The sequence below is a fragment of the Echeneis naucrates genome, chromosome 13 (assembly GCF_900963305.1).
Source record: "Echeneis naucrates chromosome 13, fEcheNa1.1, whole genome shotgun sequence".
NCBI classification, from domain to species: Eukaryota; Metazoa; Chordata; class Actinopteri; order Carangiformes; family Echeneidae; genus Echeneis; species Echeneis naucrates.
The window spans coordinates 25,386,631-25,402,641 of NC_042523.1; the positions used below are offsets into that span (position 1 = coordinate 25,386,631).

At 46.0% G+C, this 16,011-nt stretch overlaps 1 protein-coding gene across 3 annotated transcripts in view; it reads right to left on the minus strand.

Annotated features, from left to right (window-relative positions):
* Nucleotides 1–16,011, minus strand: part of fat3a (FAT atypical cadherin 3a) — a 51,012-nt gene that overhangs the window by 11,996 nt on the left and 23,005 nt on the right. For 2 of the 3 annotated variants that reach the window (XM_029516866.1, XM_029516865.1), the window contains exons 3-15: nt 14,804–15,127; nt 14,246–14,307; nt 13,851–14,165; nt 13,559–13,769; nt 11,873–12,012; nt 11,524–11,799; nt 7,166–7,376; nt 4,352–7,080; nt 2,885–4,256; nt 1,290–1,486; nt 1,039–1,192; nt 682–915; nt 179–568 (exon numbers count right to left, since the gene is read on the minus strand). In XM_029516866.1, coding sequence (XP_029372726.1) covers nt 179–568; nt 682–915; nt 1,039–1,192; nt 1,290–1,486; nt 2,885–4,256; nt 4,352–7,080; nt 7,166–7,376; nt 11,524–11,799; nt 11,873–12,012; nt 13,559–13,769; nt 13,851–14,165; nt 14,246–14,307; nt 14,804–15,127 — 6,615 coding nt within the window. Of the gene's footprint in view, nt 1–178; nt 572–681; nt 916–1,038; nt 1,193–1,289; nt 1,487–2,884; nt 4,257–4,351; nt 7,081–7,165; nt 7,377–11,523; nt 11,800–11,872; nt 12,013–13,558; nt 13,770–13,850; nt 14,166–14,245; nt 14,308–14,803; nt 15,128–16,011 lie in introns of all 3 variants that reach the window. The other variant, XM_029516864.1, reaches the window with a different exon arrangement.

A 16,011-nucleotide genomic window follows, 5' to 3' on the forward strand; every position in this document is an offset into this window, starting at 1 on the left:
AAGCAGAGAGAGACAAGTGAAGGACGGAGGACAATTTCATTCATCACAAGAAAATACTGTCAAATCTCAAATCTAACAACTGTTTGACGGAGTTAAAGGTTGTGGTTTCACTTTCGGTCCAGGGAGTAAAGTGGACCATGTGACAGAGGGGCATGGCGGCTGATTGGTGCGTGCTCACCAGTCAGTGGGTGGATGCTGAACTTCCCGTGTTCATTGCCGGACCGAATGCTGTATGTAATCTCAGCATTAGTCCCGATGTCCTTGCTGGCAGCGTAAACCCTCAGGACCTCGGTGCCCACACCCACGTCCTCCGGCACAGTCGCCAGGTGATCACGGCGCTCAAACACAGGTGGGTTGTCGTTGATATCCAGCACAGTGATGGTGATGTTAACCAGTGAGAAGAGAGATTGCGGCAAACCCTGGTCAGAGGCACGAACCGTGATCTGATAGGCTGACTGGACCTCACGGTCAAGGACACGCTCTAATGCCACAACGCCGGACGATGCGTCGATGGAGAAGGAATCTCCGGCTGAGTCGACCAGAAAGTAAGAAACTGTCCGACCCGGTCCTGCTACACACACACACACACACACACACACACAGTAACACACAGTAACACACAGTCCCAGACAGTCACACACAGTAACATGCAGTAACACAGACACACAGTCCTGGTCCTACCTTCATCAGGGTCGATGGCCTGGATTCGGGTCAGCTGAGCCTTGGTGGGTGTGTCCTCATAGACACTGGCTGTGTACTGAGACAGGGTGAAGATGGGCGGGTTGTCATTCACGTCTGTCACTGTGAGCCGAACCTCGGCGCAGCACCACCTCCCACCACCGTCTGTTGCCTGGGCGACCAGATGGTAACTGGGTGTCTTCTCATGGTCTAGGATCACGGATGACTTCACCTCACCTGGACAGGTAAAGATCAGTGAGAGTATGACTCAGATTAGATCATGACTGGGTGACTGCATTGTCACAGGGGAGCGTCAGTGTTGACTGTCTAATCACGTTGAAGGTCACATGACATCAGTACCAGAGTCTGGATCCATGGTGAAGTCCTGAGATCCTGGACCATGTAAGGAAAACTGGATCCAGGAGCTGACACCCACGTCTGCATCTGTGGCTCCGACTCTCAGCATGATGCTGTTGATTGGGATATCCTCTGGGACAGAGGCAGAGTACACAGCCTACAAACAGACACACACAGACAGACAGACAGTCAAAGCTAACATTTATTGTCTTTGTTGAATTTCTCTTTGACAACATTAGCTTTTCCCTCCTCACCTGGTCACAGGTCGGACTGTTGTCATTGTTGTCAATCACTGTGATTTCCACCGTTGCCTGAGAAACAAAGAGTCCGTCGCTGGCGGTGACATTGATGATGTAGATATTATGTTCTTCTCTGTCCAGCTGCCCCTTCACATACATTTTCCATTCACCTTGAACCAGACCAAGAGCAAACACACCCCGGTAGTTCCCACCTAGACACACACACACACACACACACACACACACACACACACACACACACAGGTGTGTCTTAACTTGAAGAATTATTATTTCATTACAATCATTTGCGGTCAGTGAGGCAAGGCGGGGTGGGAGTGAGTATTTAGGTAGTGGCTAACATATAATTAACTCCCTTTCATGGCATTGATTATTGATTATTATTCAACCCTAATCAACAAACCAACAATTGAAACTTCAGCTCCTTTTGAACCACATTTAGCCTCATAAGACATAAGCTAGCAGGACACATGCTAACAGTGACTCCAAAATTACAAACTAATCATTGACTCTTCAGCTGTCAATCATCCAACCTGGAGCAAGTCATGTGATCTCATTGTGCGTTCACAGACAAACAAACCGACAGCAGTTTATTTAAAATTCTCTATTTTCAATATTTTCCCTTTTCATTAATTTCCAAGATGACCTGGCCAACAGTTTTCCAGGTTTTCCAAGAAACTTCTAGATGAATGAATGCTTGTGCTTGTCAGGGGAAAGGTCACATTTGTCTGTGTTTTAAACAGGCCTTTGTGTTTCTTCTGTTTTGGTGTCTCTTCTTCCTTGGCTTCCACTTATAAGGTCACATTACTCTTCTGTCAGACTGAGACGGCCTCAGACTTATTACTGCACCATGAGGAGGATTTTCTACCTATTAAATGAGTTTCATTAGTTGTGCATGTTTTTGTGTCTCCGGCTCCTTTGGGGTCCTGACTTCATTATCAACGAGCCGACAGCCAATCAGCAAAGTCTGTTTTTTGATCTGTTAAATACATTAATGCATCTCAAGTGTTCACCTGCTTTATTTCATTTCCCGCTTCTCCTCTGATGCAGGTTCATGTTGTGAGTCTTTGTGTAACAGCAGTTGTCCATCTCTGCCTATGTGAATTTCAATGTTAACATCTTCAAAGTTAAAATTCAGTTTTTTCAGATGAGCCTCAATCTTTTCATGTTTGAAGCTATTGTCTTTTTCGTGCCTTCTGGAAGCGGCAGCTGAGTGAATATCACAGACTGTTTCAGGATCAACTGCCTGGTTCTCAGAGATTAATGTTGTTTCAAGGCAACTACAGAATATAAGTGAATTACATCACTTTTAATTTAGTGAACAACTTTTCCTCTCATGTTTATTCACAGTTGCAGCAGAATTCAAGAGCAGAGCATTAACAAGTCTGATGACTGTCATCAGTCTCACAAAACCTGGCCAATAATACACACTACAACAAGACAACACAGTTGGGTGATCTACAATAACAGCCACAGTGATATTAAGCCCAGCTCCACACTGGAATGTCTACTGTCACAACATGAAGCTGCTCCTGATTTTTATCAGAGTAATTTACACAATGACACAATGACAGATATCTGCACAGACTCACTGGTGATGTGGTAGCTGACTTGTCGGTTCACAGAAGAACTGTCGTTGTCTCTGGTGTTCAGCACGGCCACAACTTCACCTGGAGGGTCGCTCTCCTGAACCGAACCAAAGTAGTGCATCTCCAGGAACTTGGGTGGGTTGTCGTTGATGTCTGACACAGCCAGTGTCACAGTCGTGGTGCTGGAAAGAGAGAGCGTTTCACCAAGATCTGAGGCCACCACTGTGAATGTGTAGGATGGATTCGTCTCATGGTCCAGGTCCTTGTGTGTTGAGATCCAGCCTGTGTTGCAGTCAATGCTGAAGGTGGAACTCAGAGTGTTTGAGTCCCCCTCTGACTGGATTAAGGCTCCAAGACTGTAAGTGACCTGCCCATTGGCTCCTGAGTCTGGATCGAGTGCTTGGACCTGAATGATTGTGGTTCCGATGGGCATTCCCTCCATAACAGTGGCCTCATAGGAGTTGGCCTCAAAGGCTGGTTTGTTGTCATTGAGATCCAAAACTTTGACTTCAACATCCACAGACATCACAGAGTCCAGTTTAGTCTGTTGAACTGTGGTGGTCACTTTGAAGTGGTACGTCTTGATCACCTCGTGGTCCAAGGCCTTATCCAGCTTGATCACACCTGTGTGCTTTTCCACCACAAACACCATGTCTTGATTATTTTCTCCGGTCTCTCCGTTAACCAGCGCGAAGGTGGCAGAGAGTCCAGTATGTCCAGGGGGAACATTGAGACCCACTGTCCCAATGGATGAACCTATGGGAGTATCCTCTGGCATGGTAAATAAATACTGCTGTTGGCTGAAGGAGGGAATGAAGGCGTCTGGAGAGAGGACATGGATGTAGACAGACACCAAAGAGTGTCGTACTGGATTTCCTCCATCCACAGCCTTAACAAAAAAAGATAAAACAGAGTTCCTCAAATGACGGAAGCTTCCTTTAGTCACCATCCAACCATTGTCTGGGTCAATTTCCAAAATGTCCACCACTGGGACGTGTGCCTCACTGTACAGTGAGTATGTCACTTTGGCATTAACACCATCATCAGGATCATAAGCCTGAATCTGTGTCACCAGAAAGCCTTTAGCTACATCAGATTTGACTGAAGCTCTGTACTCTGTGGCACGAAAGTGAGGCGCATTATCGTTATCATCCAATAATGTGACCTGGACAGTACAGTAAGAGCCTCGTCCGCCTGAATCCTGGGCTGCCACGGTCAGAGTAATGTCTTTATTGGCTGGGTCCTCGCGATCAAGCTTTTCTACGGCAGTGATCTTCCCACTGGAATCAATGCTGAATTGGTCTTTACCCACATCATTCATGAAGGAGTATGTGATGTGACCGTAGACTCCAGGGTCTGCATCTGCTGCTTTCACCTGGAATTACAAAAAACCTCTTAGACACAAGTGTTTTATAATTACAGAATCAGGAGATCTAAGTTTGTCCCTGAGTGAATTTCAGGAGCTCTTACCTGGGTGACTTTGGTGCCCACAGCAGCGTTCTCGCTTATCTCTGCTTCATATGTAGTCTGTCCAAACACTGGACTGTACAGGTTGGCTCCCAGCACCTTGATATGAACCTGGGCGGTGCTGGTGAACACTCCATCAGATACTGAAACGTTCAGGTTGTAGGTTGTTTCCATTCTCTGCTTTCTGTTGTTTGACAGGGTGATGATTCCGGTCATCTTGTCAATTGCAAAATTCATCCTTTCATTTCCTGACAAAATGCTGTACTCCAACCTGTCAAAATCTGAGCTGTCAGCGTCTGAGGCCTGGACGCAGGTCACAAAGTGACCCCTTGGTGCTAACTCATTCACGTATGCCTCATACAGCAGCTGGTTGAATACTGGGGGGTTGTCGTTCATGTCATTCACCATAACTACGACTGATACTTCACTACTCAGGGGGGGGAAGCCATTATCAGTGGCCCTTACAATGAAGTCATACTTCTGGACCAGCTCATGGTCCAGCATACGAGCTGTCAGGATTAATCCACTGCTAGTATCAATGTGAAAGTAGTCTGTGCTGTTGTGTGCATTGGAGAAGATCTGGTAACGGACAATGCTATTCTTCTCTGAATCTTTGTCATTGGCAATAACTTGAAGAGCTGGAGTTCCAATCATGGCTGTTTCAGACAAAACTACCCTGTAGGACATTTTCTGGAAGATTGGTGGGTTATCATTCACGTCCAGGATGGCCACGTCAACATCCACCTCAGCACGGGCACCAGTCAGGCAGTCTGTGGCTCTGATAGTCAGGTGGTAAGATGATGCGGCTTCATAGTCCAATGAGTGGATAACAATTATGACTCCAGTGTCAAACCCAATGTCAAACTGAAGAGATGGGTCTCCGTCAACGATTGTGTAGATGATGTTTTGACCTTCAGGACTTGTGGCATTGATGCCAAGGATGGGTGTGTGCACAGCCACATCCTCATTCACAGAGACAGAATAAAATGGTTTGTCAAAAACAGGCATAGCTTTGTTGACGACGGTGATGGGGAACTCTATAGTCGATGAAAGTCGCGGGTACCCACTATCTCGAGCATATATCACCATCTGGTACTCCACATTGGACAGGTCTGACTCAAAAGCCTGCTTGAGGCTGATTCCGCCTGTCTGCTGGTTGATCTCAAAATGACCATGGTCATCCTTGAGATAGTAAGACACCTCTCCATTAATCCCTTTGTCACCATCGACCGCCATGACCCTGAAAATGGGTGATCCTGGCTCAGCCTCTACTTGTACTGCTGCATAATACGGCAGCCCCACAAACACAGGAACATTATCATTTATGTCCTCAACCTGGACTCTGACCATGACTCTGGCCACGTGCAGACGGTCATGCTCTCTTCTTGCCTCAACCACCAGCTCATAGAACTCCTGCTCCTCGCGGTCAAAGGGCACGCCTGTGGTTTGGATCACGCCAGATGTGGGACGGATCCTGAACCAACGACCAGCATTCAACAAGGTGTACCTCAATGGTTCATTGAGACGGTTTCCTATTGCGTTGACTACAGCGACTTTGGTAACATTTGATACATTCTCTTGAATGGATGAGGAGTAAATGCTGTGAGTGAAGCTGAGACCAGCATCTAGAGCTTCTCTGACAAGAATGGTCACCAGAGCCATGCTGGAGAATTTTCCATCGGAAACTTTAACGCTGAAGCGGAAACGTTCTTTGGAAAAGTTGTTGTTTTTGACAATGATGACTCCACTGGAGGGTTTGATGGTGAAGTGCTCCAGGACTCCATCAGTCAGAGAGTATGTCAGCTCTGTGGGGACGTCTTTGTCTGGGTCAACGGCTGAAACCTGCAAAGCTTCTACTCCCACATAGGTGGGGAGTAGCAGGACAGTTTCGTAGGCATTCTGGGTGAAATGAGGTGGAGAATCATTTGTGTCAATCACTTCTATTGTGACCTCAGTTGGACTGTCTGCTGTCAGCTGAGGTTGACCATTATCCCGCACATGAACATGGAAGTGGAAGGTGGAAAATGTCTCATGGTCCAGATTAGCAATGGTTCTGATGGAGCCAGTTCCTGAATCTACCGTGAAGAACAATTTTGCAGTGTCCTCAACGATCTGGTAGACCAACAGGGCATTTTGGTTGCGGTCAGCATCAGTGGCCTTGATCACTAGAGGTGAATCATCTGAGTTGAGGACCACGCTGTTGACTGGTGCCGCCTCACTGATGCTGCCACGGTAGTGAAGCAGCTGGAACACCGGTGGGTTGTCGTTCTCATCCACCACCTGGATCAGCAGAGTAGCGTTGGAGGCCATGCCTGCCATGTTTGTGGCCTGAATGATCAGGTTGTAAGAGGCTGTTGTCTCAAAGTCCAGAGGCTTCTGTGTTGTGATCACTCCGCTGTATTGGTTAATCTGAAAAACACGCTCGGCATTTCCCTGCTTGATGTTGTAGGTCAGCGTAGACTGACTGACTGCACTTGCTGTGGTGACCGATGTCCCAACTGCTGCATTCTCTGTGATCTCAGCTTGGTACTCGGGCTGAGGGAACTTTGGACCAGCGTTGTCTGAAAGGGTCACAGCAATCCGCACTATGGTGGTGGTAGAGAGAGGGGGGGAGCCTCCGTCTGTGACTCTGACTGTGAGAACATAGTGGCCAATGCTGGACAAGTCCAGGTCACGTGCAACAGTGATGATCCCCAATACTGGTTCAATGTGGAACGAATTCCCCGTGTTTCCTGTTGGAAGATCAAAACCAGAGATAATCAACATGAACTTCATAATGAAACATGTGATATGTATTGAGTCGTCAGAGAAACCGACCTGCTTCAATGGAGTAACGCAGCTCTGCATTCTCTCCTTTGTCTTTGTCCAGGGCAGTGACTTGGACCACAGCTGAGCCCACCGCAGCAGACTCATAGACCTGGCCTTCATACAGGGCACTGGTGAAAATGGGCACATGGTCGTTGATGTCTTCCACTTCGATTAGCACTCGAGCCAAATTCTTCCTGTAAGGAAACTCCTGGTCCTTTACCTAAGAAGACAAACAGCCACAGACAGATCAATGAACTGGATCATTTCAGAGCAAAACCTCAAACTTGATGTGTGATAAGATTTTATAACAAACGCAAAATCTGATCCGAGCACAAAGTCCACTCTGTAATAGATAATCGAATACAGATGAGTCTGCAGCACCCTGGTCTTGTGGGGAGGCAGATAAATGGCTTGGCTGCAACCTCTAATTACTGCTAATTAAATGGCTAAATGATGAATTCATATAAGATAAGATGGAACTTTGTTTGCAAACGTCTGTGGAGCATCACACAATCTTCACAGTGTTCATCTCTTGGTTTAGCAGTGTTAGTGTGGTAAAGGAGTTCAGCACAAACCTGCACTGCCCTGACCACTGAGAGGGACTACCCCCCTGACTGGACCTGAGCTGACCCAAGCCATGTCTTGGTTAGAGCGTTCTCTGAATGTATTGCAGCCTTTTACAGTTTAACCAAAACCTCCTCAGAGACCTTCAGTCTTTAAGGTCCTGATCCAGACACAGGAACATGGGATGTTCCCCCAGCAGCCTAGGCCTATAGCAGCATAGCTAAAGAGTAGAGGACTTTAACTTTTTAACTGTCAGCTCTGTCATACAAAAAAATTTAAGCCTGATCTTGAAAATTGCTAAAGAGTCCGCCCCCCGGACCGATACTGGAAGTTGGTTCCATAGAAAAGGAGCCTGATAACTGAACGATCTGCCTCCAGATTTACTCTTGGAGACTCTAGGAACCACAAGGAAACCTCCATCTAGAGAGCGGAGTGGCCTGCTAGGACAGTAAGGAACTATGAGCTCTCTGAGATATGATGGAGCTTGGCCATTAAGAGCTTTATATGTTAACAGAAGGATTTTGAATTCTACTCTATATTTTACTGGCAGCCAATGAAGAGCAGCTAACAGGAGAGATGTGATCTCTTTTCCTAGTTCCTGTTAATATTCATGCAGCAGCGTTCTGAATTAACTGAAGGCCTTTTAGAGATTTGTTTGGACATCCAGATAGTAATGAGTTACAGTAGTCCAGTCTAGAAGTTACAAATGCATGGACTAGTTTTTCTGCATCATCCTGAGAAAGGATGTTTCTGATTTTCCTAATGTTTCTCAGGTGGAAGAAAGCTGCCCAACTAACTTGTTTTATGTGAGGGACAAAGGACATGTCCTGGTCAAAAATTACTCCAAGGTTTCTTACAGTGGAGCTGGAAGCCAAAATAATGCCGTCCAGACTGATTAGATGATTAGATAGTATTTTTCTGAGGTGCTTAGGACTGAGTACAATAATTTCTGTTTTGTCAGAGTTGAGAAGTAAAAAATTTCCAGTCATCCAGACTTTTATGTCTTCAAGACATGCCTGCAGTCTGACTATCTGACTGACTTCATTTGGCTTCATTGATAGGTACAGCTGAGTATCGTCTGCATAGCAGTGGAAGTTGATGCTGTGTTTCCTGATAATGTTGCTTAGAGGAAGCAGATAAAGCGTAAAGAGGATTGGTCCAAGTACCGAACCCTGCGGGACTCCATGACTGACTACAGTGCTTGAGGAGGAGCTGTTGTTTACATGAACAAACTGATGTCTGTCTGATAAGTAGGATTGGAACCATCTTAGTGCAGTTCCTTTAATTCCAATTTCATGTTCCAGTCTCTGTAGTAAAATATTATGATCTATGGTGTCGAATGCAGCACTAAGATCTAGAAGGAGAAGTATGGAGGCTGATCCATCGTGTGAGGCCATTAGAATGTCATTGGAGACTTTAACCAGCGCTGTTTCTGTGCTATGATGGGCTCTAAATCCTGACTGAAACTCTTCAAACAAACTGTTCCCATCCAGATGCTCGTGTAGTTGTTTTGCTACAGCTTTCTCAATGATTTTAGAAATAAATGGAAAGTTCGATATGGGTCTATAGTTTGCCAAAACATCTGGATCAAAATTAGGCTTTTTAAGCTGGGGTTTGATGGCCGCGGTCTTAAGTGCCTGAGGTACATAACCAGAAATAAAGTCAGATTAATCAAATCTAGAATGAACGGCTCAATTACATAAAAGATCTCTTTAAAGAGGTTAGTTGGTACTGGGTCTAATAGACAGGTTGACGGTCTGGATGATGAAACTATAGAAGCTAGCTCTGAGAGATTCAGAGGTGAGAATGATTCCAGATGTAAAAGTGGCATCGCAGCTGATTCAGGAGTTGCTGTATTCAGTAGGAGATTTTTATCTAACGTAGGCAAGAGCTGATAAATTCTTTCTCTGATCATGAGAATTTTATCTGTAAAAAAGTTAATAAAATCATCACTGCTTAGAGCTAAGGGGATCACTGGTTCAACTGAGCTATGGCTCTCTGTCAGCCTGGCTACAGTGCTGAAGAGAAACCTGGGGTTGTTCTTGTTTTCTTCTATGAGTGCTTAGTAATATGAACTTCTAGCACTGCGGAGAGCTTTTAGTTTTTAGGCTGTCTTTCCAGGCTCTGTGAGACTCTTCTGACTTACTGGAATGCCAGCTTCTTTCTAATTTCCTTGATGTCTGCTTTAAGGCATTATACCAGGAAGCCAGCCTCCTCAGATTGAATACTTTCTTTTTGAGAGGGGCGGCATTGTCGAGATTCGAACACAGTGTGGCCATAGTGCTAGTCACAAGGTCATCAACCTGCGTATGGGAGAAATCCTCATTTGAATTTAGATATGGCATTGTTGGGCATGATGACCGAATGTTCTCTTTAAATTTAGCCACAGCAGCTTCAGATAAACATCTTCTATAGCTGAATTTATTCCTCAATGCTGTGGAGCCCATTAAAGTAAACTCAAATATAATAAAGTAATGGTCAGTCAGGAGAGAATTTTGGGGAAGAATTGTTAGCTTGTCAATTTCAATGCCATAAGTTAGACCAAGATCAAGGATATGATTGTAGAAGTGAGTGGGTTCATTCACATGCTGGGAAAAGCCAATTGAGTCTAGTAGGGAAAGAAACCCAGAACTAAGGCTGTCGCTTTCTACATCAACATGTATATTTAAATCTCCCAGGATAATGATTTTATCTGTACTGAGTACTAACTCTGATATAAACTCAGAAAACTCTGATAGGAATTCTGAGTACGGACCAGGTGGACGGTATACTGTAACTAACAGAACTGGTTTTTCACCTTTCCAGTCCGAGTGGGAAAGACCAAGAGTGAGACTTTCAAAAGACCTGCAGCCAGATTTTGGTCTGGGGTTGATTAATAGGCTTGACTGAAATATTACAGCCACCCCTCCTCCTCGACCTGTGGTACGAGGAATATGAAAGTTAACATGGGGGGGAGGTGTAGCTTCATTAATGCTAACATACTCATCCTGCTGCAGCCACGTTTCAGTTATACAAAATAAATCAATATGGTGATCAGCTATGAGATCGTTAACTAGTAGAGATTTTGATGATAATGATCGAATGTTCAACAGTCCACATTTGATCGCAGTGTGTTTGATTTCAGTTAGATTTTTGTTTTTAGCTCCTCTTTTGTTTAATTTGAGTTTATTAACTTTTCTAAATTTAGGTGGTCGGGGGACAGACACAGTTTCTATAAAGCTAAACATAGACAGAGACTCTATTCTATTCTCAGCAGGTGACCGCTCTGACTGAGGCGCAGAGGAGCGTGTTAAACTGCGGCTCTGCCTCCTGGTCTCGACTCGGGATTGTCAGGGTTTTGGCTTTCGAACAAAATCGGCCATATTCCTAGAAATGAGAACGGCCCCGTCCACGGTGGGATGGACACCATCTCTCCTAATTAGACCAGGTCTCCCCCAGAAAGACTTCCAGTTATCTATGTAGCCCACGTTGTTTTCGGGACACCACCTCGACAGCCAGCGGTTAAATGACGTCATGCGGCTGTACATGTCATCACTGGTCCGATTGGGGAGGGGGCCGGAGAAAACTACAGTGTCCGACATCGTTTTAGCAAAAGTACTGTTGTACTGTTGGGTCTCTAAATATTTTTTATAGAGTTTGGTCTAGACCTGTTCTATATGTAAAGTGCCTTGATGTAACTTTGTTATGATTTGGCGTTATACAAATAAATCTGATTTGATTTGATTTGATTCAGCTCAACTGGACTTTGCCGTTAAAGGCTAACAGCTGTTAGCTCATATGCTAATGTAAACACGGCGCCTTACGAGGACTGTAAGGACATGCTGGGCGCAGGCCTCGTGGTCCAGCCGGTGGATGGTGGAGATAGTGCCCAGCGTGGGGTGGATGTGGAACAGGCGCAGGCTGCTGGGATCGATAGAGCTGTGCAAGGAGTAGGTCAGCCGGTGGTGCTCGTCACGGTCCGAGGCCAGAACCTGGACCACCTGTGTGTCGGGGGGCGTGTCCTCAGAGACTGCGACGTCATAACTTGGCTGTGAGAAGACGGGAGCGTTGTCATTGTTGTCCACCACTGTTATGTGAACCTGGAACAATGACAGAAGGGCTGAGTCCTGTAGTCCTGAGTGTACTTGTGTGTGTGTTTGTGTGTGTGTGTACCTGTGTTTGTGCGGTGCTGCTGCCGTCGGTGACCTGCAGCGTCAGGTTGTAGAAGTTTCGCTGTTCGGCATCCAGCTGTTTGCAGATGATAACGGTGCCAACAGACTTTTCTACGTCAAACACACTGTCAGTGTTTCCTCCTGCTCAGAGAGAGAAAGGGCGATCAAAGGGACACACAGACACACACCTGCAAACAAACATTTAAAAGAACAGCAACACAATGGAACACAGGCACAGACCATGAGAACAGCACAATATCTCTGTGTTCCTGTCTGTGTGTGTGTGTAGTTGTTGCAGCTTCTGTCTTCTCCTATTCCCTGGAGCTGCTGGTTATTTATTGTTGTGTAGGTTCAGGGTTCAAGTGTTCAACAGGTTGTGTGTGTACAGGTGTACAGGTCATTTGGCAGAGCTGTTACCCAGGAAACTGGAGCTGTTGCCATGGCAGCAGATGAAGAGGTTGTGATAGTCATTTATCAAATTTTATTATTTCAATCAGCAAAGTTGTTCATTTATGTGAGACACACACACACACAAACACACACCAGCAGCATGGGGGAGGAAATCACAAGCAAACGATGAAGCAACAAAGGAAACAAGGAAAAGAAAAAGGAATCGAAATGAGGACAGAGTGAAGTGAATGTTGAGATACCTTCTGAGGAAAAGTTCCTGCCCTGAAGAACAAAGAACATCTCACGGAAAGACCTGGGACCTTCCAGGTGTGAAGCATTGAGGAGAGAGAGGAGAGACAGGGTGAGACGGGAGGACAGACAGGCTGGAGGAGAGACAGACAGACGGACAAGAGGACAACCAGACAGACAGGCTGGAAGACAGGAGGACAGACGGACAGGATGAAAAGAGACAGGCAGCTGCTGAGGTTTTAGGAAATTAAAATTTTTACATTTATATCTTTTTTATAATGTTATAAAGTTATTTTTATAAATAACTTTTTTGAACTTCACAGAGACAATTTTTGGTTCAAATGTCTTTAAATAAAACAGAAAATGTGAAAAATATGGACCTTTAACATGAAATACGTCCTTTAATGTAAAATATAGATCTTTAAAAGCAGAATCCATTGAAAATAGAAACATATTTTTAAATGTTTCTACTTCTGCTACTTAATGTTTAATATTTCTCCCAGAATCGATTAATCAATGAACTGATTGAGAAAAGAGAGATGGATGATGGCGAGAAGATTCAGAAGGTATCTCCAGCTGGATACAGCAATGGTGCATTGTGGGAACCTGAGTCCTTGGGGTTGACTGTCTCTGGGCCTCAGAGCGTCAGGCCTGGGGGGAAAGTCAGTGAATGAGGCTCTGAATGGCTTTAAAAGTGACTTCAATAGAAATCAACAGTACTGATTATTGGGATTACTAAATCTGAGTTCAAACCAGAATAAACGGAGCTTAATCGGCGGTGAGACTTAATCTGGTTAAGCCTTTTCAGGAGCAGCAGAGTGAAGTTATTAATGGAATTTAAAGACGAAATGTTTCAGCGGTACAAAGTTTGAGGATGAGCCTCTAAGCGGACGAGTCGCCAGACGCCATCAGGAGAGGCTGTCGTCATGGTGACTGAGATGGGCAGAGCAGAACATGCAGCGAGGTCGCAGTACCTGAACTCCACCTCATATACACGGACACACACCATGCACCAGACGGCGCCCCCTCACCTGTGTGCGGGTTTTACCTGTAATGTCAAACCACAAAGGGGCGGAGCTCTGCTGCAGCGACACCACGCCCACAATCTCAGCCACCTTGTCGTTCTCCATGACAGTGAAGTTGTAAAACGGTTCGTCGAAAAGCAGCGGTAGAGCCGACGGTGGAGGACGACGGATCCACTCAATGTGCAGGCGAGCGGTGGACGACTTCTGAGGACGCCCATTATCTGTCGCTTTGATCTGAGGAGGACACTTCGGACTGTGAAAAGCTGTCAACACAGCATCCACTGACACAAACACACAACAAACTCGTGTACACACAGTCAGGATGTCGTAGCTCCCTGCCGTAAACGCCTTGCGCGATGACACCACAGCCGTCTTGGGGTCGATGAAGAACTTGCCATCCTCGTTGCCATCCACAATGCTGTAGGAGAGGTCGCCGTTGGGCCCGTCGTCGCGGTCATAGGCAAACACCCTGTAGATCGGCTCGCTCTTCTTCCTGCGTTCCCTCTCTGGAAGTTTAACTTGATAAACTTTCTCTGGGAACGTCGGCTTGTTGTCATTTTCATCCAGGACCTGAACCATCACCCAGACTGTGCTGTGTCTGGGACTGGGACCACCATCAGACACCAGGACCTGCAAGACCAAAAGAGAGAAATGATCCAAGACTGAGACCTTCTGAATACCACGCAGAGGCTGAGGTCACACACACTCACCTCCAGAACATGTTCTGTCTGTTGTTCTCGGTCCAGTTTTCTGGAGGTCGTTGTGATCAGACCTGAGACAGAAAACAGATAAACAGTTTTAAGATTAAACACACTGATCTAAAGGTAATTAGCTGTGGACGTCAGAGACAGTTAACTTCGAGAGAGGGAGAGCTTTGGTCACTACCCAGAAATGATGGCCACAGACCTACTTCAAAATAAAAGTCCCAGTTTCTCAAATATGTGTAAGAAATGTTTGACACATGTTCAGGTTTGTATAAATGATTCTTGAGACAGATCTGGATAAGTCGGGACAGACCTGGACTCAAGCAAGTTAACTTCAGAAGATTGGCTCAAATGGCACCAGCCACACAACCAGCCAATCAGATGAATCTACAGCAGGATGACAAGGACAAACAAGCCCCCTAGGGTTTAAACCGTCTTTGTTTGTCCTTATCCCTCTGTGCTATCATTCACATTCAGTTAATTTGAGTCTGATTCTCAAACACATCAGTCATGAATCTGACTTTAAAGGTCCAAACAGTCTGAAGGTTCAAGGGCCAAACTCACCAGTTCGGGTGTTAATAGCGAAGAAGTTCTGTGGGTTTCCGCTGATGATGCGGTAGTTCAGCCTGTCAACAGCATTGGGGGATGGGGCGTCAGGATCCTGGGCCTGAATCTGGATCACAGAAACATCTCGAGGGGAGTTCTCTGGGATGGAGGGCCGGTACAGTGGCTCTGAGGTCAGGGGCGCGTTATCATTGACGTCCTCCACCTGGACGAACACCTCAATGGTGGCGAACTGAGGAACTACGCCATGATCACTGGCGTACACTGTTAGCCAATAGGAGTCCTTTGTCTCGCGGTCCAGCATGTCAGTGGTGTAGATCACCCCTGGAGGAGAAGGAGGAGGAGAGAGAGAGAAAGCACTGAGCTCAGCTAATCAGAGACAGGATCTTAGTGTCACTTCCTGTGAACTTCCTCACAGCAACAAGAAGAAGAAGAACCAGAGAAACAGAGTTCACACGGACCAGGGACCTGAACTCGTCCCTTCAGGTGCTGGTCTGAGGTATGAACATGGAGTCAGTAGGAGGACTTCTGAAAAATAACCAAAAAATGTCAGCCAATCAGAGCTCACTGCTCCGGTCAGCTGGTACTGACTGGTATAACAGCTGGCTGAGACCAGCATCAGGACCAGCCCCAGGAATGGGCTTCTGACAGACTCCTCCTCAGGTCCCTCAGTGACTTTACAAAGACTCAGACCTTCGCTTTGATCTGAAACCTGATCCACCCCAGACCTGAGACTTGGAGACAGAGATTTGGGTTAAAAAGTGTCTGACCAGCATCTGGTGTCTGCAGACCTGATGCTGCTGGGGATCAAAACAAGACTGAGTGAGTCTGACGGTTACTTTGGAATCAGGAGATTAACAAAGTCCTGATAACATGCTCAATCCAGAGACTCACTGTGTAGCCCCCCAGACTCCCAAGATCCACTGTACAACAGGACTGGAGTGTGTTACTGTATGTATGTGATTGTTCTTTCTGTCTTTCTGTCTGATTCTTCTGGTGCATCGTGGCTAAATCAAATCATTCACTGCAGTGATGCAGCAGGACTCCAGCGGCTCCACCCAAAACCTGGTCCAGGTCTGAAGCATCCAGCCCTGATCAACATCACAGAAACTGTAAAGGTCCACACAGTCTAAAGGGAGACCCCCAAGTGGTCTTTGAACCTAAATCAGGTCCAGGTTTTATATTCTCAAAGGTCTCAGTCCAAAGAG